The sequence below is a fragment of the Pseudomyrmex gracilis genome, unplaced genomic scaffold, assembly GCF_002006095.1.
Source record: "Pseudomyrmex gracilis isolate BER0280 unplaced genomic scaffold, ASM200609v1 scaffold_53, whole genome shotgun sequence".
Lineage (NCBI taxonomy): Eukaryota > Metazoa > Arthropoda > Insecta > Hymenoptera > Formicidae > Pseudomyrmex > Pseudomyrmex gracilis.
The window spans coordinates 834,195-855,356 of record NW_018020637.1 but is presented as its reverse complement, the minus strand read 5'-3'; the positions used below and the strand labels follow the sequence as shown (position 1 = coordinate 855,356).

At 38.2% G+C, this 21,162-nt stretch overlaps 3 protein-coding genes across 6 annotated transcripts; 1 reads left to right on the top strand and 2 right to left on the bottom strand.

Moving 5' to 3' along the window:
* Window positions 1-1,295: 1,295 nt before the first annotated feature.
* Window positions 1,296-10,776, bottom strand: LOC109853723 (serine/arginine repetitive matrix protein 2-like). The gene is made up of 9 exons (XM_020426090.1): window positions 10,257-10,776; window positions 9,778-9,866; window positions 9,422-9,586; window positions 9,216-9,332; window positions 8,783-9,121; window positions 8,135-8,697; window positions 7,861-8,006; window positions 5,936-7,308; window positions 1,296-5,646 (listed from the first exon to the last, which is right to left on the bottom strand). The coding sequence occupies exons 1-9, from the start codon at window positions 10,282-10,284 to the stop codon at window positions 1,789-1,791; spliced, it is 6,678 nt and encodes a 2,225-aa protein (XP_020281679.1). The 5' UTR covers window positions 10,285-10,776; the 3' UTR covers window positions 1,296-1,788.
* Window positions 10,777-11,727: 951 nt separating this feature from the next.
* On the top strand, window positions 11,728-19,814 carry LOC109853726 (grpE protein homolog, mitochondrial). 2 transcript variants are annotated; one of them, XM_020426096.1, is made up of 5 exons: window positions 11,728-12,095; window positions 12,385-12,802; window positions 12,902-12,985; window positions 13,060-13,182; window positions 19,335-19,814. In XM_020426096.1, the coding sequence occupies exons 1-4, from the start codon at window positions 12,007-12,009 to the stop codon at window positions 13,165-13,167; spliced, it is 699 nt and encodes a 232-aa protein (XP_020281685.1). In that variant the 5' UTR covers window positions 11,728-12,006; the 3' UTR covers window positions 13,168-13,182; window positions 19,335-19,814. The 2 variants fall into 2 exon arrangements, with proteins under 2 accessions (XP_020281685.1, XP_020281683.1); XM_020426094.1 differs by lacking the exon at window positions 19,335-19,814 and having other exon boundaries at window positions 13,060-13,265.
* Window positions 13,617-18,184, bottom strand: LOC109853725 (DNA mismatch repair protein Mlh1). 3 transcript variants are annotated; one of them, XM_020426091.1, is made up of 10 exons: window positions 17,694-18,184; window positions 16,833-17,260; window positions 16,663-16,726; window positions 16,395-16,594; window positions 16,060-16,288; window positions 15,787-15,988; window positions 14,495-15,710; window positions 14,346-14,409; window positions 14,059-14,257; window positions 13,617-13,972 (listed from the first exon to the last, which is right to left on the bottom strand). In XM_020426091.1, the coding sequence occupies exons 2-10, from the start codon at window positions 16,964-16,966 to the stop codon at window positions 13,680-13,682; spliced, it is 2,601 nt and encodes an 866-aa protein (XP_020281680.1). In that variant the 5' UTR covers window positions 16,967-17,260; window positions 17,694-18,184; the 3' UTR covers window positions 13,617-13,679. The 3 variants fall into 3 exon arrangements, with proteins under 3 accessions (XP_020281680.1, XP_020281681.1, XP_020281682.1); XM_020426092.1 differs by lacking the exon at window positions 17,694-18,184 and having other exon boundaries at window positions 16,833-17,032; window positions 17,170-17,375; XM_020426093.1 differs by lacking the exons at window positions 13,617-13,972; window positions 17,694-18,184 and having other exon boundaries at window positions 14,078-14,217; window positions 16,833-17,375.
* Window positions 19,815-21,162: the final 1,348 nt, after the last annotated feature.

Below are 21,162 nucleotides of genomic sequence, written 5' to 3'. Positions count from 1 at the left end.
TATATATATATATATATCTAACTACAAAATGTAATGATGTAATACGACACCACGTGTTAACGAGTAGTAAACTCAAATAATTGATTCTTCAGAATTAACGATTTTGTAACAAACTGTTTTAATCTGCGTTGATACATTTACAATATACATTTACATATATATATGTATATATTTATAAGTTTGGATATATCGCTTCCTCCCGACAACACGATATCCCGGTTCTGCTCAGCGATAATGAATGAGTTATTAATGAATGTACGATGATAGCGGCGTGTATACTTTGTGTTTCTTTTTTGTTTTTTTTTTTTTTTTTCGGTTTTTCACATCGCGCACGTGCTTGTGTGTACACATATATAATTTTTCTTTGTGGTCTCTTGTGTTACATAATATTATATGCGCATCTTTTATCTCTCAACATACACACGCTTCTCTTTCTTTCCGGCTGCAATTCTAAATCGCGAAAGTCATCATCTTCGTCGCGATCAAACTGCGATCTCTCCCCGAAAATCTTGCAGATCTGTCTTTACATCGAGCATATCATTTTATATGCGAGATATGTCTTTTATATATACAAAGAAAGCCTAACTTATGTGCTATACTTACGTGACTAAGTAATCTACATAACATACATTTCAGAGAGTAACAGAGTGTGCACTCAATATATTATTGTACATAAAAATCTTCTTTAGTTCGTCGCAAAAATTCGCGTGTACACGATTCTACTTTGACGATTAATCGCTACACGGATCGTAATAGAAATTAATGCAAAAAAAAGAAAAAAAAAAAAAAAACAATCGAAGTGGCTAACATTCAGCGAATTATGGACCCAAACCGCAGAGAGCTACAGGGCAGTCTCACTAATTCACCGTTTAAATCGAATATTGCATGGTTTCGTGTCCCGAAAACACACACGCACACACGCATACATGCACACACATAATATGTACATCGAAGACACGCGCATTTATCTTGCGTGTGCATTTTTTTTTTCTTTTAAACACGGAAGTAGAGTTGGACAAAGTGTATTCACAAATAACGAATACAATATGACGCACACACGATCGTATGTTACATTTGCACGTGCGAATGTAACATATGATAGATACAAATTTTTTTTTTTGTTTGTTTCTTTTTTATTCGTTATCTGCGAATCATATTTTGTCCAACATTGCACGGAGGAACTTTTGGCAGACGTGCGATCGGTTTACTCTCGGACCTAGCAACCTCAACTTATCAGCTATTAAATGTGCCTCGTCCGCGTTTTCATTTTAGAAAACTATCAAAAATTCCTATATATCGAAAGTAGATTTTTTTTTTTTTTGTATATATATATACACGTGGCTACACATTGTGGATTCCGTTCGTCCTTTTTTTGCCGGATAAAAGCTTGGAACTCGTCATTTTTCTGACAGTGTAAAAATGCCAAAGATTCATATTCAAATTACTAGATTGCTCGTAAAAAAGAAGCGCCGTTTCAGGCTAAAAGAAATCTGTACAAAGTATTTATCTAATTCCGTAGAGAGCCTTACGGATACGCACAATGCGTAGTAAAAAATAATTAAAAAAAAAGAGACAAGTCGCGAGGAGAATGTCCTTTACGTTATATATATATAAAAAAAAAAAAAAAAAGATAAAATATATAAAGGGCATATCGCTCTCTCGCGCGCTCGCCAAAAGACTTTCGATCATTTGGTATTGCGCGATCGTCCGATCATCTTCGTTATCTCCCACCGCGTTGTCTGCCGATGTTCATCTGAAAGTTAACCGATCTTACAACGATCTTAGTAGCTAAAGCCAAGGCGGTCTGTGATGCGGCGGTTGAAGAGTATAGAACGAATGGAAGTATTGTTGATAGGCCGGGTCTACCGTGAGATTGGGTCCGTGGGGCGTTACGTAGGCGGAGACCGGAGGGACGTAGGACCTCTGAGCGGCGGCGGCTGCAGCAGCGGCTGAGTGAAGAAACGGATGAGGTGGCGGATAGTTTCTTGGCGGAGGTGGCGGTTGATTTCCAAGTTTGTTGCAAGCGGTCGACTGGCCCGAGGCATTCGTTACCGTTGACGGAACCACTGTCGACTGCTGTTGTTGTTGCTGCTGCTGCTGTTGCTGCCGTAGAGCCATATTGTAGTAACTGGTCGGATTGCGAAATTCATCCGTCAGAAAGGCAAACGCAGCTGCCGCGGTAGCGTCCTTGTCGTAGACAAACGGCGGCGCGTGACTTGTAGTCGCGTTACCGGTGGGCGAAGCGAAGTTAAAGGCACTGCCAGTGGGTGGTGGTGGTGGCGGTACCGCCACCGCAGGTGTTTTCAGAGTACCGATGGAATCAGCGGTGGACGCAGCAGACGCGGCCGCGTATTGCGGGAAAGCGGATATACCCGCTTGTTGCTGATCAACGATTGCCGCGGTGGACGTTGTTGTAACGCTTGTGCTATGTTCTTGCTGCGGGTGCTTGGTCTTTCGGCTCTTCCTAGTCTTTGTCGTTGCAGCAGTAGGCGTCGTAACCGCGAGCGTTGTCCGCGCTTCGCTCTCGCCGGCTCGTCTCGATATCGCGAGAATGCCCTGATTGTTTTTTGCGCTCTGCAACAGATTAAGTTGTTCGAACTCGGCTGCGCCAGGCGCGGTAGCGCGACCATAAGCCGTGAGATGTTCCGGCTTCGCCGTGGGTGGCAGTCGAGGAATCGTCAACAACTGTTGCTGCTCTTTACTTGGCGTTCGACCTACCAGACTGAAGCTCAGTCGCGCATACGCCGAATTGGTCGCCATAGAGTCGGCAAGGCTTACGTGTACGTACGGTGTGCCATCGAATTGACTGACCGATACGGTGTCTGGTTGCGGAAGAGCCATCATCGGATCAAAACTCGGAAATTGCTCTTGATTCGGACGTGTCACCGAGCTTTCCTGCGATAGACCGCGCGAACTGGATTCGCCGGACGATGGTGGCTCGTACGCTCGTTTCTTCATCGGGGGAGGATTGCTGGTCGGACTACTGGACGAACCACCGCTACTGGCGGGCTTAGAGCTGGCATCGAAATAGTGTGGACTAGGATATACCGGCCTTGTTGTTGGCGGCGGTAGCGAATAACTAGATGACTGGAAACCACTTGGATACAGCGACTCGTGGGCCGTCGTCAAATTCTGTTGGAATGCTAACAACTGCGTTTGATCCGGCGCAGGTGCGGACACCGGTTCGCCAGACGGTGCTTTGCCGAGGAAGTTGCGCGATTGCATTTCGGTAAAACTAGCGCGCGACTCCTGCGGTGTAGATTGTTGGGGCGTCTGTTGTTGACTGCTGTGTCTCGAAGCAGATCTTTGGTGTTCGATGGGAAAACTATTCGGATATGTCGATGGATACTGACTCGGTGATTTATAGATCTGATGATTTGCGTTTAGACTCAACGATGGTTCCGAATGAACAGGGAAATTCCTCTGTTGCTCTCCGCTCGCGGGTTTTTCAGGAGCGCTCGATTTCATATATTCCGCCCGATGTTCAGATTCATTCACAGACGAAGATACCGTTGGCGATTGTTGATTGTATAAAGAGTTTTGCTTGAAATCTTGGGAGTAGTTCGAAGGCGGTGGTGCCTCTGAGGTTTTCGACGATTGAAGCTGAGAGTAATTGACACTCTGTTGCTGGGGAGAGGGTTGCGAGTAATTGGGCGATTGTTGGGGAGGTTGCGACGGATTGCAGGAAGAAGGTTTTTGTTGGGGTGAGGATTGTGGATAACTGTGAGTCTGTTGCGGTGACGGTTGTGAATAATTTGCCGTTACTGTTTGTCCCGATGGTTGCTGCGGTGAAAGCTGCGAGTAATTCTGTGGCGTTTGCGGTGAGTGTAGCGGATGCGAGTAAGTCGCTGGTTGTTGAGGCGATTGCGAATAATTGGTCAGCGGCTGCGGTGATGTTTGAGAATACGGACTGTTTTGCGGCGACGGCGCTTGCGGCGAGTGCTGAGAATAGGTCTGAATCTGTTGGTGTGGCGGTTGGGAATAATTTCGAGCAAGTGGCGGATTTGGATATGAATTTAGAGGTTGCGGCGACGGTTGAGAATAGTTTGCAGCGCGCGTTTGTGGCGACGGTTGTGAAGGATAACTTGGTGGTTGAGGAGACGGCTGTGAGTACGCGCTGGGCGGCTGAGGTGAAGTTTGTGAGTAATTCGCTGGCGGTTGCGGCGAAAGCTGACCGTATCCGGCAGGTTGCTGAGGCGAGGACTGCGTATACGGAGAGTGCTGCTGCGGGGACGGTTGCGAGTAATTCGGTGGAGTTTGAGGAGAAGGTTGCGAATAGGGTGAATGTTGCTGTTGCGGAGAAGCTTGCGGATAATTGGTCTGAGGAGAAGGTTGAGAATAATTAGCGACCGCGTTCTGCTGGGGAGACGGTTGCGAGTAATTCGGGGTAGATGGCTGTTGCGGCGAAGGTTGCGAATAATTCGACGGCGGTGTCTGAGGCGACGGCTGAGGATAAACCGGTTGCATCGGTTGAGGTGAGTGTTGTGGATAGACGGGAGATTGATTCTGACCGTTGTTAGACAGTTGTGAAAAGCGTTGCGGAGACATTTGCGGATATGCTTCGTTGGTATTGTCCTGGGGCGAGGACTTCTGATACGGCGACTGATGAGGTGGCTGCGCGTGCACCTGTGGATAGGCAGATGGCGGTTGCTCGTAAGATGGATAGGCCGGAGACAAAGGATGATTTTGAGGGGACGGTGTGGGTGGCAACTGTGCACTGTATCTTGGAGGTGTCGTATAATAAGGACTGTTGTAAGGACTGCTCCCAGTCGATAACGCATCCTGATAAAATCCCGCACCTCTTATCGGCTCAGTGGGAGTTATCACGGGTTGACACTGAGGAGACCGAGCTGTGCGCGATGCCGGCGGTGATTCTTGAGAGAAACTAGACATAGATTCACTGATACTGCTACCACCGGTGCTCAGACGTCGCTGTCTACCACAAAACACTTCCTGTAAGTCAGTGTCCTTTTTCGCGACTTCCTCCACTTCCTCTTCCTTCTTTTTTGATTTTGGCGCTCCAAAGGCTTTGAACCAGGCACTCAAATTTGGTGTGGCAGATTTTGGTTTCTGTGCTTCTTCCGTGTTTGTTCGAGTCGCATCATTCTCCTCCGCTGCGCTCGATGTTTTTGTGGTATCCTTAGCATTTGTTGATTTTTCTTCTTTGACGTTAGACGTTTGAGCCGCGTTGGGAGCGTTATCATCTTCCTCGTCGTTTGAAAAGTTGGGATTAGGAGATGATACCAAACTTTTGCATATTAGTTGAATAGAATCTACATTCTTCAGTACTGTGCCTAAACTGAGTTTCGGCTCTTCGTCGAGATCCTTATTCGATTGATCGTTCTCGTTAGCGGTGTAAACCGCGGTGTCGCTGGCGTTGCCGCTCGGCAAGGTGAGCGGTTTCTTCAAAAGTAGATTTCCTTTACTCTTACCAGGTTGCAAACGATCGATCGTACGCTGTATTTTTTTCGGTCGACTCGGCCCGTGAGGACCGAATATTTTGATAGAGCCCGGTCTCTTTCGCGCAGCTTCTACTTTCGTCCCGGACCGTACGGACTCGGCGGAAGACGTTTGGAGCACCGGAGAGTTACTGCCAGAAGAAAATTCCGAAAGTTTTGGTGCGTCGTCAAGCCACTTGTTGATGTCCTATCGTGCAAACATTTAAAACAACAAAAAGTCAGTATACGCGCACACAAAACGTCTTCAATGTTTTGTAACATCTGCGACAATCGGAAGCTATAATATCAATAACCAATACGTTACCTCGAAATCGATATATTATCGATGATAAACAGAACTCGTGAAATAATATCTACTTTTTATAGTACGTCTAATTGAGTACATAGAAATATATCGACATTTGTATATGTGTGTCTATATGTGTAATTGTTTCAATGAGAAATAGGAAAAAGAGAACAAAATTTTGTAAGCTTACATGAAGTGTTTTTTCCGTCGCTTGATTTAATGCTTGAATTGTAGCGCTTTCTTCTGCTCCCAATCCTTTGCTGTGTTTCGAAGCTTTCTTATTTTCACTGACTTCTGGATCTTGCTTCTTAATCGTATCGTCCACAGTTTTATCCTCTTTCGCAGGTTTCTTCGATTTCGATCGCTTCGCATTATCTTTGTCATTGTCATGGAAAGTATTACTGTTTGAAGGCACTTTTTTAGAATGGACACCGTGAGTGTCGCTTTTCACCGCTTTTCTTTGTTTCTCTTTCTCAGATTTCAATTTCTCATCATGTTTCCTATCATTTATCTTATCCTTTAAACTATCAAAAGAATCATCCTTATTGATGACACCGAATAACGTAGAGAGTTTCTTAGAGTTGTGAGAATGCTTTGAATCAGCACTTTCTAATCCTACATCTTTGGAATCTGTTCGACTTTTCAACTCTCCGTTCTTTAAATCTTCGTTTTTCTGTTTTGATTTCTTATCTTTTTGCCTTGTATGGCTCTTGTCGGATTTTTCATCAGCCTTGGTTGCAGTCTTTAAACTTGTCTTTTCTTTTTTACGACTTTTTTTCGTCCTAATGTGAGAAGATTGTTTATTATTTTCTTCAAACACTGTCTCACTTTCTTCTACTTCGATCTTTTTTAATTTACTCTTCTTGGTATTGTCCGACAATATTCCAGTTTCCTCTATTTCTTTCTTCTCTATCTTCCTACTCTTACTTTTTGCTATAACTGGAGTTTCATAATCTTCCTCGAAATCCTCTTTCCGCCTTTTGTTCTCCTTCGTTTCTTTCGCGGATCGTACAATTTCCGTGTCTTTTTTTGGCGGATGTCGCTCTTTGTTTGCTTTTTTATTAGACTGTTTCAATTCTTCCGATTCCTTAGGTAGCTTTTTGGTTTTAAGTAAACTATTTACATCAACATTTTTTCTTCTTTTGGACGCTACAACACTAACTTCGGATATTGCATCGTCGCTTTCTTGGTCTCCTAGTTCTTCCTCATCCTCTTCTAAATCTTCGTCTTTCGCCTTTTTACCCTTTTTCTTTCCTCTTTTCTTTTTTGCAACCTTAATATTCTTACTTCTTTTTTCGTCCTCGTCTACTTTCTCGTTACTTTTAGATTTTGTTCTACTTTCTGGTTTATGCAATTTCGATTTTTTGGTTGATTTTTTCGAGCGTTTATTACGTGTGTTTTGATGCGAAGAGGACAAGTGACGTGAAGGATACGACGGTGATGTAGGTGTTCCCGCTAATGAGCGAGACGCGGGATCCTCATCACTGGATTCCGACTGATCCAAATATTTAATCACGGCTTTATCAAATGCGTCCTTAAGATTAATCGCCATTTCCGTATATTCTGTCACATAAAACACATAGATACGTACGTAAATAGATATATATATGTAAATATTACACTTCCACTAGTCAACACAATTTTTGATATTTTAGTGGAGAAAGGTGATCTTTATAGATTTTAATGCTGAACTCGAACCTGATGGAATTTCGTTATCATGTCAGGAAATTTAATGTTAATAAGATCGAAAATATTTCAAAAGTGGTCATTTAGATATTTTCCTGTTTATTGCGAAACAAATACAATTTTTATTCTTTCAAATAAGTTTTTATTTAGGTTTAGACCGCAACATTGTTGATAACAATATTGACATGTTATCCCACTTTTTTATCAGCATGACGACAATGATACGTATTGTTTTCAACTCATATCGCCAACAATGTCGTCTAAACCAATTTTTTCTTTATTTTATTGTAAATTTCGAGCTAAAAAGTTTAGTTTTTCTATAAATTTAGAAAAAACACATATAAATAGATTATTACAACAAACAATTAAAATCTATACAAATAACTTTTCTTTGTTGAGTGACAAACAAAAATAGAAAATACTACAAACCATTATCAGAGCCATTATATTGCCTACAATTGTCAACGATAAGACGAAAATCGCGTTTGAACTGACTTATACTTTTATATGAACCGCCTTCCAGTTTCTCTTCCATAGTACTGAGATCCATAGGCCTACGCACCACGCTGTAATATCTGTGTATAATATAAAAACTCTTGTTCATAAGATTGTCAGAGTAATTTAATAAAATACAACTAATGTATATAAATTTTTTTTATTCAGATATAAAGTATACACGTAAAATATGTAGAAACTTTCGTACCTTGGTGCGTACTCTTCATCCACAGGATCGATAAACGGCCAAGCATCGACGTGATCTTTGACATACTCGAGAACTTTGTGCATACCGACACAACGTATCTCTTCGTCGAATTGATAGTCATATTTGTACCCGTAGTTACAAGACACATAATTGCCATCGCCCTGATTGCCAATGCCCTTCTTTTTCTCCAAGTCCTCCACCTCATCTCTGGTATGAATCACAATCTGGCCAACAGCTGAGGCCAAGGAATTGTTTGTTTGTCGCCCTTTTTTTTGAATCGGCGAGGTCGGTAACGGTGGAGCCTCTTCCTCTTCTTTGATATAAGCGGATTTCGAAGCTTGCGTCCCTTTTTTAGTTCCTTTAGTTGATTTTGTCTTAATCTTGGGCCTGACCATGACTGCATCCATAGGCGTCACAGGTTCCTGGCTACGAAGCACTCGCGCACTATTACGTTGTAACAATTTACGTCTTTGATGTTTTTCTTTTAGCTCAAACAGTTTCGGTAATTCCGGCATAAAGTCCTCGGACAACGTACGATAAAGCTTGCGTTCAGTATCGTATTCCTGGAAAACATAAAAGATACGTTGCCACAGTTTCAGTTTAAATTCATGTTTTCTCCTGTATCGCGGAAATGACTGTGATTATTACCGAATCGCGAAATTTTTCAACTAATCTGCTCCAATCTTGCTGCGTAAAACAGACTACTTGCCACACGCTCTCTTGCCCAATATTCTCGCTATCTATTAAACTATCTTCCTCCTTCTCTTTTTCTTCCTGTTCCTCTTTTGCCACTCTGTTCCGTCGTTTTTTACGCTTTTTGTCCCTCGGTTTACTTTTTTGCTTGTGTGAGGCACTATTAGACGTATCAATGTAATCCTCCCGGTACAATCGAGTGCCGTAGAAGTACCAGTAGGCAGAATTCTTACGATCATGTCCCAAAGGTTCGACTCGCAGACTATCCGAGTCCAAATTACCTAACGACTGCTCCTATTGTCAATTTATATATATATATATATTAATAATTAGGTGTACGATAAATGCGTAACATTATTTCAATAGCTGAAAGCACTTTGATACGTACTACGTCCTCGGCGTCTAGCCTGAAGTCACAGAGCGCACGTAGTATCTCTACTTTTCGCCGGAGCGATAAACACTCAAAATCTTCGTCTTTATCGAAAGGATTTTTGCACTTGTATTCCTAATTAAATACAAAGATGCGTTTTAGTTAATTGTGTTTGTCAGTGTGAGGAACTTTTCGAAGCAATAGGAAATAAGTATTATACTCACTTGACATTTTTGTCGAAAAAGTCTACGAAGAAACATCTGATAATTAGTGGTAGAGATGCCATTGTGTTTATCATTTGGCAAGCAGCCTTCTAATAGCTTTACTATTAATTCTTGGAGCAGTCGTCCCTCGGTACCTCCGTCTGTTAATAAAGCTTCTTCTAAATCCTAACAGAATTTAGCAAAATTAATATTGAGACGCACTATAAAATACACTAAAAAATAAAAAGAAAAAATTTAAGTAAACTGTAAGAAATAAAAACAAAGCTGAGATTCATAAATGATTCTGCTGTCAAAATAGCGCTAAGTTTTTATATGATACTGCTTACTGAAAAGAGGTGGTATTTAATATGAGATACCTCAATATCAAAATCCAGAAGATTGAAGGCAGCTCTAAATAATGAGCAAAAGTGCGCTATACTTGGCACCTCCCACCACGATTGAATGTCTAAAAAATTTAAGAAAACAAAAGTTCCTTGTGATCTTAATTCTACCATCTACAATTAAATTAACACAGTTGTATAACTTAACTACTTACTGCTGCTTCAAATTTTTTCTAATTTGTATTATCTCTACATTTCTAATAACAATCACAAAATATATAAAATAGCTTTTAAGCAGCTGCTTTTTAATGCTGTCAGCTTAAGTATTGAAAATTTTTATGTGAAACTACACTAAAAAATTATTATATCTCTATACTTGCTGCCACAAAGATTCAAAACTGTTTTTATCATCCGTTTAAAGAGAAACGAAAAAATTGAAAGAAAAAAAAAAAAAAAAAAAAGTTATATCGTCAGCCGCGATTTGTTGCGCGCAATGACAATCAGCGCGGACCCACCTAGGATCCCGATGAAAGTAGGAAACATAACCCGTCGTGTGGCGGGCGAACCGGACGAATCGTTGTGTCCAGGACACAGAAGCTTGACGATGATCGGTGTCGAAGACTTGAAACGGGACGCGGAGGAGCGAGCGCGGATCGCCTTCCTTGGTAGGCCGTACCCGGCGCCGTAGCAGGACAGAGCAAGAGAGAGCGAGAGGGACGAACTAAAGGCCCCGTGTATCGCAGTGCGCGCGCGACGAAGAGGATCGAGCAAAACACTTCCGCCGCCCGGCGATGTCTATATCTATATGTGTGTATATATAGTATATGTAAAGTATACGTGCTGGTACGTATGCTTTAGATGTGTGAGATGTATGTGTAAGGTGTGTTATGTGTGTGTGTGTGTGTATGTGTGTGTGTGTGCGTGTGCAGAGCCCGTATCTTAAAACATCGGTGCGCACATCAGCGGTGAATGACACTCGTAGCTGTAGTCCCAGTGGGCGCGAGCGAGCGTGCGATCGCGAGCTCGCATAGCTCGTCGAGCGTGATCGCTCGCAGGCCGAGTTCGCGAGAAATCGGTGAAGGCGGCTAGTGGCGTAGGGCGCATTCGCGTGTATTTCGCCGGGATCCGCTTTGCTTTGGCGGCGGCGGCGGCGGCGGTGGCGACGGCGGCGACGACGGCGGCGGATCGGCCTCGTTACCGTCGTCGACGACGGCTTTCGTGATCACACTGCGGATTTATCTCGTCGGAACGCGACCGTCCTGTAACTCGGGAGGCTTGCGCGCGACCATTCTGATCGGAATGTACGGCGCGTATTCAAAACACATAACCACCAGCGGCTGCTCCGCCGCGCAGAGATTGATGACGCACACCACAAAAACACGAATTCCAAAAACTCACGCGCGTACACGATGCTTTCGCGGGAGTAGCTCGTTCAGATCAAACGTCGACGCTTCTACGCTGCACACCCGCAACCCACTTGAGCAGAGTACCTGGCTGGCGCGATACGCAAGCACAAATTCTCCAAACACGAAGAACAGGCGCGGACAACCGAGGAATCAGACGGAGTGCAAACTCCCTCTCTGAAAAACCGGCGATGCTATACGCCACCATGCTCCGCACCCAAGAAGTAGCTGGCGAGATAAATTGATCACGTGACGAGAGAGTGCGCGAGTTGGCATTACATTTTATGGATCAAGTTTGCCAACTCCGATAACGTTAACAAGTCGATCAAGCTCAACGGAATCGAGCAATAGCGTTAGTCGAATTGACCGAATCGTCCAATCGCGATTGATGACACAAAACTGACCTACTTTGTTCGTACGATGTTCATAGCACCCGCACCTTGGGTACGTTCCAAAATCCTACCTTAGTTACTAAAATGCTATATTTCACGTCACGTGTACTATAGTTTTTGGTAACCAAAGTAGGATTTTGGAACATACCCCTTGAGGACAAGTGAGATATTTACCTTTAAAATCCCATCATTGAACATGTGTACATTTGACACACGTATCCTGATTGGTTGAATGATCGAATTAGTTGTTACAACATTTGGCTGCGTTCCGATATTCACTGCCAGTACTGAAAATCTATAGCACATGTGTGACGTGGAATATAGATTTTTGGTACTGGCAGTAAATATCGAAACACAGATATTACATGCTGTGAGCTGTGATTAGTATTGTGATCGTTCGTGCGACATATATTTCGTCATCCACTGCGCTGACGTCCGTTTCCGAGGTTTGGTTGAATCACGAGTAAATTATGGCATCGATTGTTATACCGGCGACATTGCGATTTAATCGCGTGATTGTTGAAAGTTTATATCATGTAAATAAAAGAAGCATACGTAGGTAAATTTATTAAGTTTTATATAAAGACACTTTGTAAACAATCACGAGGAGTTTACGTGTTGAGGTTAACTATTGGACACTGCTGCATAAATTTGCAGTTAATTAATCTTTGAAAATACAAATATAATATTATTTTAGAAAGTAAAGGAACATATCTTATATTTGATTGAAAATGAAACAACAGTGACAATTTTTTGTGTAAACTAATATGTGATTTTATTGTACGTAGAAAACATTCTTCTATACCTGGTATAGATATTATTTGTAAATCTCACATACAAAATTTCAGAGCGTCAGTTTCTGCTTTCTCTTGGCAGAAAAGACATTATGGTACGGCGGAAGAGAAGAAACCAGATACCAGTAATATACCTCCACCAGAGGAACTCACAGAAAATGAAAAGAAGCTAAAGATAAAACTGGAGCTCCTCAACAAGGAACTTGCAGAAGTAAAAGAATCTAAAAATATACTGGATGATAAATATAAGAGAGCACTAGCTGAAGGAGAAAATATCAGAATTAGACTCACTAAGCAGATTAACGATGCCAAACTTTTTGGTATCCAAGCATTCTGTAAAGATCTCTTAGATGTAGCTGATATATTAGGGAAAGCTACTGAAAGTGTACCAAAGGATGAAATATCAGAAAAAAATCCACATCTCAAGAGTTTGTATGAAGGATTAACAATGACTGAAGCTCAACTGCTTAAAGTAAGATTTATCATTTGCAAATATCTTCTTTTCTTGTTACAAAGAGAACTATGACACTTTATTTTTAGTGGTATTAAACACTCTTGAAAATTGTTTTAGGTCTTTCAGAAACATGGTGTAGTTTCAATTAATCCAATAAATGAACAATTTGATCCTAATGAGCATGAAGCATTGTTTCAGCAAGTAAGTTTTATATCACATGTGCACAAATATATTGTCCTATGTATATTTATTCTTGATCAACAATCAATTTTCAGGAGGTTGAGGGCAAAAAACCTGGAACAATTGTAGTTGTGTCAAAAATAGGTTACAAATTGCACGAAAGGATAGTGAGACCAGCATTAGTGGGTGTTGCTAAAGGATAAACATCTGATGTAAAGGTAGAACCATTTATTTTGTATGTGAAAATACCTATATAAAATGTAATTTCTTTTAACTTTATTTTAAAAAATATGAAATAGAATTTTTTAACTGTTGATATTTCGTATAAAAATGTATGATTGGAAAAAAAATACATGGGGTACTTAGTGTACAAATACTTGTGTTATTATATTTACATAATATGTAACATAGAAGAAGATACTTTTGTAAAGCAAATGTATATTACTCTTTGTTTTTTATCTCCTCGGTATAAATCTTTGGTAAAAATAATGACATACGTATTTATTTTCTTTTTGTAACATATTTTGAAAAATTCAACATCACAAAGCTATCATAAAATGCAGCTATGATGTATAATGTTAAATACAAATACATGATTGATTACATACATATAAATGCAAAATCCGAATTTGTCAATTTAGTTCTTATGTTGTGATGCTAAAAAAAAAAAAATGTTAAAATGTTAAATTGCATAATAATTTTAAAATGATATATTTTAACATCTCTCAAACACTTTGTACAAGTCGGGTAAACTGGCTATTTGTAAAATTGTCGAATCGTGAGCAAAGTGTTTCGGTGGAAGTAGACTCTCTTTAATTGCAGGATATAAAACATGTTCAGTAACATATTTCCAATCGTGTGTCTGATGATTCGGATTGATGTAACTATAAAATCTTGCAGTTTCTCGACAAATATTTTTAAAGCACGGTTGTTCTTTCCTCCAATCGACTTCTGTTGCCAATCTCATTATATACATTGGAATTTCTGCCTCGTATGGAAAATATTTATCTAAAATATTAGCATATGTGAAATTTAATTTTTTGGCGAAAGTAATGTTACGTAATATTACTTCTGATATTTTAAAATTGGACTACCTAATAACACGGGTAACGATCTTAAATTTCCTACTTTATCCATCACTATAGAAAAATATTCATTCATCATGTCCGCTTTTTCTAAAAGTAATTCTTTCACTCTTCCCGCTAATTCTTCTTTTGAACCATCCTCTTCAGTCCATCCAGTATCTCCCGAATCTAAAGCAATCATTGCTAAATCAAACAGTGATATTCGTTCCTGAAAAATATAAATATTTAATATTAGATGAATGATAGGTAAGACAAAGTAACCAAAGACGCAAACGCATCTGAGAAAAAATACGCACTGAGAATTTTAGGACACCAAAGTTCGCAAAATCATAAAGCATGATTTCGTAGAAAAGCTCCTCTCTGAAACACACATTTTTAACTTAGTTGTGTGTGTGTATATATATATAGTATATATATATATATGATTTATAATAATTTATCTTACGCTAATTTTCTAGTGTTGCAGATATACAAATTTACTCCGCTTTGTATCAAAGCTGAAGTTTGATCGATGCAACCAACAAATGTCAAGTTAGCCAGAATATTTCTTAGTCCCTCGTGACACTCATCTTCAACTTCTTTACGTAATTTCAATATACTGGTTAGTTTTACTTCGTGTCTAAAATTATTTACAGAGTACGATTTAAATTTTTCCGCGGACTTCGCGGAAGATCCATCAGAAGATTGTGAGAGTTCTTTCTCAAGTGGAAGTACATTTTCAGACTGATTTGTATTAAATATTGAATCTTCATTATCTTTTTTATTAGACTCCGTTTTTTTTGCTACTTTATTTTTTTCTTCGTTTGAGCGTTGTCTTTCATTGTCTATGTCTTTAGTTCCAAAATATTGATACACTTGCTTACGAGCTCTGTCAGCTATAACATCTATACATTTATCTCGTACGGAATTATCCATTGTTCTGTCAGAGTCGTTTAAAAATTCTGAAATATCGAATTCAATATTTTCCGACTTGTCATTTTGTGCGGAAGTACTTGGATTACAAATCTCTTGCGAGTTTGATGCAACTAATGTTGCAGTATCTATTATATCACTCCAATGAGATGAAGTATCATCAATCGAAATATCATTGATATGTGATACTGTAGAATTATTTAAGTTTAAATCTTTTTCTTGACATCTATCGTCGGATAAATCTTTCGTAGTAACATCAGGTACGTTTTCTAATGGAATTCCTGGAGAGTCAAGTCCTGGATTACGTGTTGCCTGTTCTGCAGAAATATTGCTGTCGTTTCTACCATGTTTAAGAGTCGAATGTATCGTAAAATTAAATTTATCCAGTTTTTGATCGGACGAGTCTGTCCTAATCATCTCTTTAGGGTTAATCTTTTTCGATTTATCCGAATCTCCCTTGTTGTAATCTGGCAACACTTCTTCTAGGACTTCCTTAGTGATATCCGCTTTCGGTAATCTGGCCTGCAAATAAAATGACCTGGACGCATTATTGCCAGCAAGTTTTTCATCTAGAGCGAGCTTGATTCTTTCGAGTATCGCGTCCTCGTGAAGAAATCTAACTTCATGTTTTGTCGGGTGTATATTAACATCAATATTTTGTGGATTAATGTCTAAAGATATGTAACACCATGGATGAGCTTTTTTCGGTAAATATACAGAATATACGTCTTCTAACATTTTACGAATAGCTGAAATTTGGGAAAAGTGATTAAAATGCTGTAGACGTATTAAAATGTATAAAATTATCGATGCATTTAAACTTACAAGATGAATCAACCAATCGATTGTTGATAAATAAAAGCATAACCATCCGTTTGTTTGTATAATTCGGGTTTGTAACTAAAGCTTGCATCTTGAATTTATAAGTGTCATCGTTAAGCTCAATTTCTACTAACTCACGAGCAACTGGATTGCCGTATATTGTTCGTATGTTACTTTGCTTCGTTGAATTATGTGGTGTTCGAACCTGATTAACATATATTTAACGAAATATTTTTATGAATAAATTACATTAAAAACTATTGTCTTTTATCTTACCTGTGGACTTGGCTCTCCATGTTTTTTTAATGTAAATCCTACTGTTGGATTGTGCACAGCATATCTCATAACTACTTCTGTAATTTTGATAAATTCATCTGAAGGATTAGACAAAGCTTTTCTTCGAGTCGCCACATTATAAAACAAATTTTCTATTGTTATTATTGTGCCTTGATTTCCAGCACAAGGTATCGGAGGTGCTTTTAACTTGCTGTTAATATACGATGCTCTGTAACGTTGATACAAATGTAATAATTTTTAGCTTCCAACATCGACCAGTAAAAAGACTCAAATTCGTTTTTTCTATGACACAAATGCTAGTTAAATTTACACACTTATAGGCACATTTTTCATCTGCTGTTTTTGTTGTGATGGTAAGAAGAGCTACATGACTAATGCTAGCCAGAGCTTCTCCTCGGAATCCAAATGTGGTGAGTGCACCAAGATCTTCGAATTTTTGCAACTTGCTTGTTGTAAATCTTTCGCACACGATATCCATGTCTTCTTTTCGTATACCCGTACCATTGTCTTGTATCTGAAAAACATTTTGAGTTAAGCTAACATATCAAAATTTTAACGACAAAAAGTCACTTTGCTGAATACCTGTAATAATTTTAAGCCTCCTTCTTTTGCTGTGATTTGAATATTTGTCGCTTTGGCGTCTAAACTGCGTGGAAAAAAAAATTTATAAATTTTATGAACATTCATAAAAATTTATATTTTATATACATGTATACGTTACAGTGAAGAGTGTATGTAATATTTTGACTAACCTATTCTCTATTAGTTCTTTCAATGCATTTGCCGGCCTTTGGATTACCTCACCAGCTGCGATTCTATTCACGACAACCTCGTCTAACTTTTGAATTTTCGCTGGCGTACCCATGTTGTCTGCAATTGTTCTCATAAATTATTGATCGTTTCGAAAACCACATAACAAATAAGTGTTTCTCTTGATACGTATCATCAGAAACTGTGCGCAAAATATATAAAATTATACTCCTAAAATAATTTTTCATATATATCATTGAATAATTTGATTAACAGAACATTTGTAAGAATGTCCAATGACTCTCCGGTAAATTTTAAATGAATGTTCTTTTTACATACATTTAACAAATCTGGCGCCAAATTTGAACGAGAGGTTAGGGTAAAAACAATTTGCCGTGTACTAACGTCCTCTTCATGAAATCCTATGAAACTATGTAAAATATTAGCCGGGGAACAATCGTATAGTTGGTAAGATAAATATAAAAGAAACGTATTTATATACGTATATTTTGTCTATTTAAAGTGAAACAAAAATATGAATAATATTAACAATTGTAAATTAATGTGTGACAACTGTTGTAGATAAAAGATAGTTTTTTATATGAGTTTGTAATAAAACATTTACTCTATGTTATATTTTTATTTGTCTTGTTTTCTCTTTCCTATTTTTACATTATATAGATATGTTTTATTTTTTTTTCAGAAAATAAAGAAACATAACAGTGATTGTACATAAAATATTCTTGAAACAAAAATAATTTTTCTTCTGTTGTTTTGTACATGAGTGTACATCTTGAGATCTTTAATCATAAGAATCTCTGAGAAGAGACGGGTAAATTTGCACATGTATGTATAAAGATTACCTTAAGGATTACTTATATGTGACTCGTCTGATAGATTTTAATTAAACGGTAAAGTGGAGTCTCTCTTACTTCATATTTTTACCCTTCACATTTGGTACATGTATAAATGTCACAGTCTATTTCACTTTTGGTGTTCGTGTGTAATTATGCAATGTAAACGATTTATTGTCAGATAAGAACACTGGAGAGTCCTAAATATAATGCAAAATCAATAAACAGAGCATATATGCTCGTGTAGCTCGCTATACACGTCGATCTATGCATTGTGATGCGATTGTGCGCGGGTCAAGGTGTTCGAGTGAAAGTACGAAATATCAGCACAACCGCTGAATAAATCTTCTATAAGAAGTTGGGCGGACGTTTGTATAGAATTATTGCGCCAAAGATGCGATTACGCAGAGTTACAATGCGATCGTTATCGTCGCATCTTCGATGCAACTGATAACTGTAACAATTTCCTTTTTATCCCGGAATCGTTTCCTGAAGTACCTCAAAGAGCGAAGCTGTATGATCTCTCCACGTTTTACGCACATCCACACGCGCATCTTCATGATACGCGATATTCTATTGTACATTTATATAATCATTTATTTATTTACAATAAGATTGCGTTATTTAATTACTGTTTTCTCTCTCTTTCTTTTTCTACATATAAAAGCAAAAATTTTATAAAATTATAAAGTATAAGCAAGCACAGAGTAAAAACAAATATATATATATTTTTTCTAACAAAATATTTCATAATTAATTAATATAAATTTGAATAATTCAGTTGGTTCTTGCATCTTTTACAGAAGCCTCATTCTCACATCTGTCCTTTCTCGACATTGCAGCAAGAGAAGCGATGTTATTGTGTAAAGATACACCGTTTTTGCAACGTCGCGTCGTGCCAGTAGTACTGGTCATGCTTACAATCAGGACATTTTTTTATTTTTTTTTAACATTTTCCAAATGCGCTGCGATCTTTCGTCGCAAAACGCACAAAAAAAAAAAATTAGTCTAACTAATTTATTTGCTAGTACATTTTCAATATATAACACATCTATTAAGTCCATGCAATCTTTTTGCAGACTTGATAAATATGATACAAGAGAATCTACTCCGTAGAACCTGTGGTCTACTAGAGAATATTAATTTTGTAAAATAAACACAATTACTCTTCTTAAATCATTGCTACAGCATTTTTCTTTCTCTTTGTGTCCCTATTATTAATTTCTCTGTCTTTCACAATAGCTAAGGTACTTACACTCTTTCAATATCTATTACTATTGATCGGTCATACATGCGTGTGAATATGTCAACATGACATTTTTATATCTTACAGACGTTTTACAAATAAGACGATGTCTCCTATCAACTTTTTTTTTTTTTATAGCATCTGCAACTTTCTAAAGTGTGCACGATGTTTACGTGTCGTCTGTGATTTATATTCAAGAATAAATTTAATAATATCGCAGACTTCGCTTTGACACAACAACAAACTCCGACACAAAAAAAGTGTATTATCCAAATTATGCGAGGATATATTAATGATTATTTTTTATTGTCTCATAAAAGGAAAAAACTAGCAACGCATCTTTAATATTCTAACTTTAAATAGAATGCATTAAAGTCTTATATAGCTTTACCATTTCTGTTCAGGAGTGATGATTGTTTCTGCGGAAAATGATGAACTCCAGAACAAAACGAGAAACCGGCATGAGAACTTGATCCACGAAGGCAGACTACTATTCATAGATCACACAGCAATCATGATTCAGCTTCAACATCGACGATTTATATGACAAACTTTCACTGTTCTCATCTTATTATGCTATAGCAGACAGTCATCCAAACAAATTCTTGTCTCTCTCGACAAGATACGCCTGATCACTTCTCGCAAAGACAAACACATTTGCTTGATCGCCAGATGAACGTATCTTTCGAGAAAGTTTACAAATTGGTATTTCAAGATACAACCGATTTGGAATAAGTTTAATTTAATACGTAAGCTGTTGCTTTAAAAGCAAAAGCATTTTGCATAACTTGTTACACGAAGTGTTCTGAATGAGGTGTGTAAAGGTATAAAAATAGACTATAGATATATAGAGTAGTAAGAATATTTTTTTTGCATCATCTTTCTTGTGTGCGTTCTGTCTTATTAAATTAAATAACACTTATGTTAGAGTGTAAACTAATGAACTAATTGCAGAAAATGTACTCATTAATTCTGGATAATATTGCGTGTGCATGTTGTGCGCATCATTATCATAATACCAGCGCATATCGTATCATTACGCATGCGAGAGTTACATATATGTATGTGTATTGTATATTTGTGGTGCGAAAGTGCGTATAGCAAGACAGCTGATCATTCCATAAGAAACCGCCAAGTGTCCGTTAAGCACCTAAGCGAAGGAAAAAGAAGACTTTCGCTTGTTTGCTATCGCAACAAGCTTATATTCTCAGACGCGAATTGAAACGTTTGCCACCGTTTTTTTTCTTTTTTTTTTTTTAATGCTTTTACACATAAATGATATAATTTTGTGATGAAAATTAAAATATCCAAAGATTTTGCTCAAATCGAGCTCTCGAGCATGTATTTCTCAATACTTTTAAATATAATTTCTATTTTACAGTTGTCAGCTTGTTCATTAAAAAACAGTTATACTGTTATGAATCGCTGATTATTAACATTTCCGGTTTTAAAGTGGCTATAAAAATGTTTTTCAGAGAGAGAGAGATATTTCTGACGATCTACCGAGTGTTTTTCGAAATAATCGCTATTACCAGACTTGTCTGGTAAGATCTTGTAATTAACTTATTCTGTTTTTTTTTGCTCTCTCTCTGTCTATCTCTTTCTTTTCCTTCTTTTGTAATGAGGTGAGATGCGAAAAGCGGGACGAGACGAAGATGAGCACAAGACGAAGTTTTTAGGTTGGATCGGAACTTCTTCTTGATTTCTGCACAAACACAAACAGACCGAATACCAGTCCACCTATGAAGGAAAGGAAAGCAGCATCTTATCTATGAAGTTGCATTTTACCGGTTTGAGAGATGGATTTTGTTATTTTTATTTGCCAATCAAGGTGGAAGATTCTGAATACACTTTTTGTGTGTACATGTACAAACTAATTACTTCAATATGGGTCAATTCGTGGAAACGAAACAGCTATTATTAGAAGTAATACAGTTGTAATTTTATATTCGTCATAATCTGATGTTCTAATTTTTGTAATATTTTTTGTTATTACAAAATGACCGTCCGTATTCTTTTTTCATTAAAAAGAAAAAGGATATAATTACTTTTCCTCTTTTCGCGCAATAATAAATAGGTAAAAAACAGAGAGGAGAACGGAGTAGGTGGGGAAAGGTGAGAAAAGATAGTACTTCGTGATACCGCACTCAATTTGCATGCTGTTGCAAAATGAATGATTGACGGTAACCGCGTTACGTCGTCGAGGACCGTGTTATTACACGGAGATTTGGT

Coding starts and splice junctions, on each gene's coding strand:
- LOC109853723 (XM_020426090.1), bottom strand. CDS start 10,284: ATGTTTCCTACTTTCATCGGGATCCTAG. Junction 9,867..10,256: donor TACTTTCATCGGGATCCTAG/GTGGGTCCGCGC, acceptor TAAATTTTTTAG/ACATTCAATCGTGGTGGGAG. Junction 8,698..8,782: donor TTGAAAAATTTCGCGATTCG/GTAATAATCACA, acceptor TATGTTTTCCAG/GAATACGATACTGAACGCAA.
- LOC109853726 (XM_020426096.1), top strand. CDS start 12,007: ATGGCATCGATTGTTATACCGGCGACATTGCGATTTAATCGCGTGATT. Junction 12,096..12,384: donor AATAAAAGAAGCATACGTAG/GTAAATTTATTA, acceptor ACAAAATTTCAG/AGCGTCAGTTTCTGCTTTCT. Junction 12,986..13,059: donor ATGAAGCATTGTTTCAGCAA/GTAAGTTTTATA, acceptor ATCAATTTTCAG/GAGGTTGAGGGCAAAAAACC.
- LOC109853725 (XM_020426091.1), bottom strand. CDS start 16,966: ATGAGAACAATTGCAGACAACATGGGTACGCCAGCGAAAATTCAAAAG. Junction 14,410..14,494: donor TGCAACACTAGAAAATTAGC/GTAAGATAAATT, acceptor TGTGTGTTTCAG/AGAGGAGCTTTTCTACGAAA. Junction 13,973..14,058: donor ATCGTTACCCGTGTTATTAG/GTAGTCCAATTT, acceptor CTAATATTTTAG/ATAAATATTTTCCATACGAG.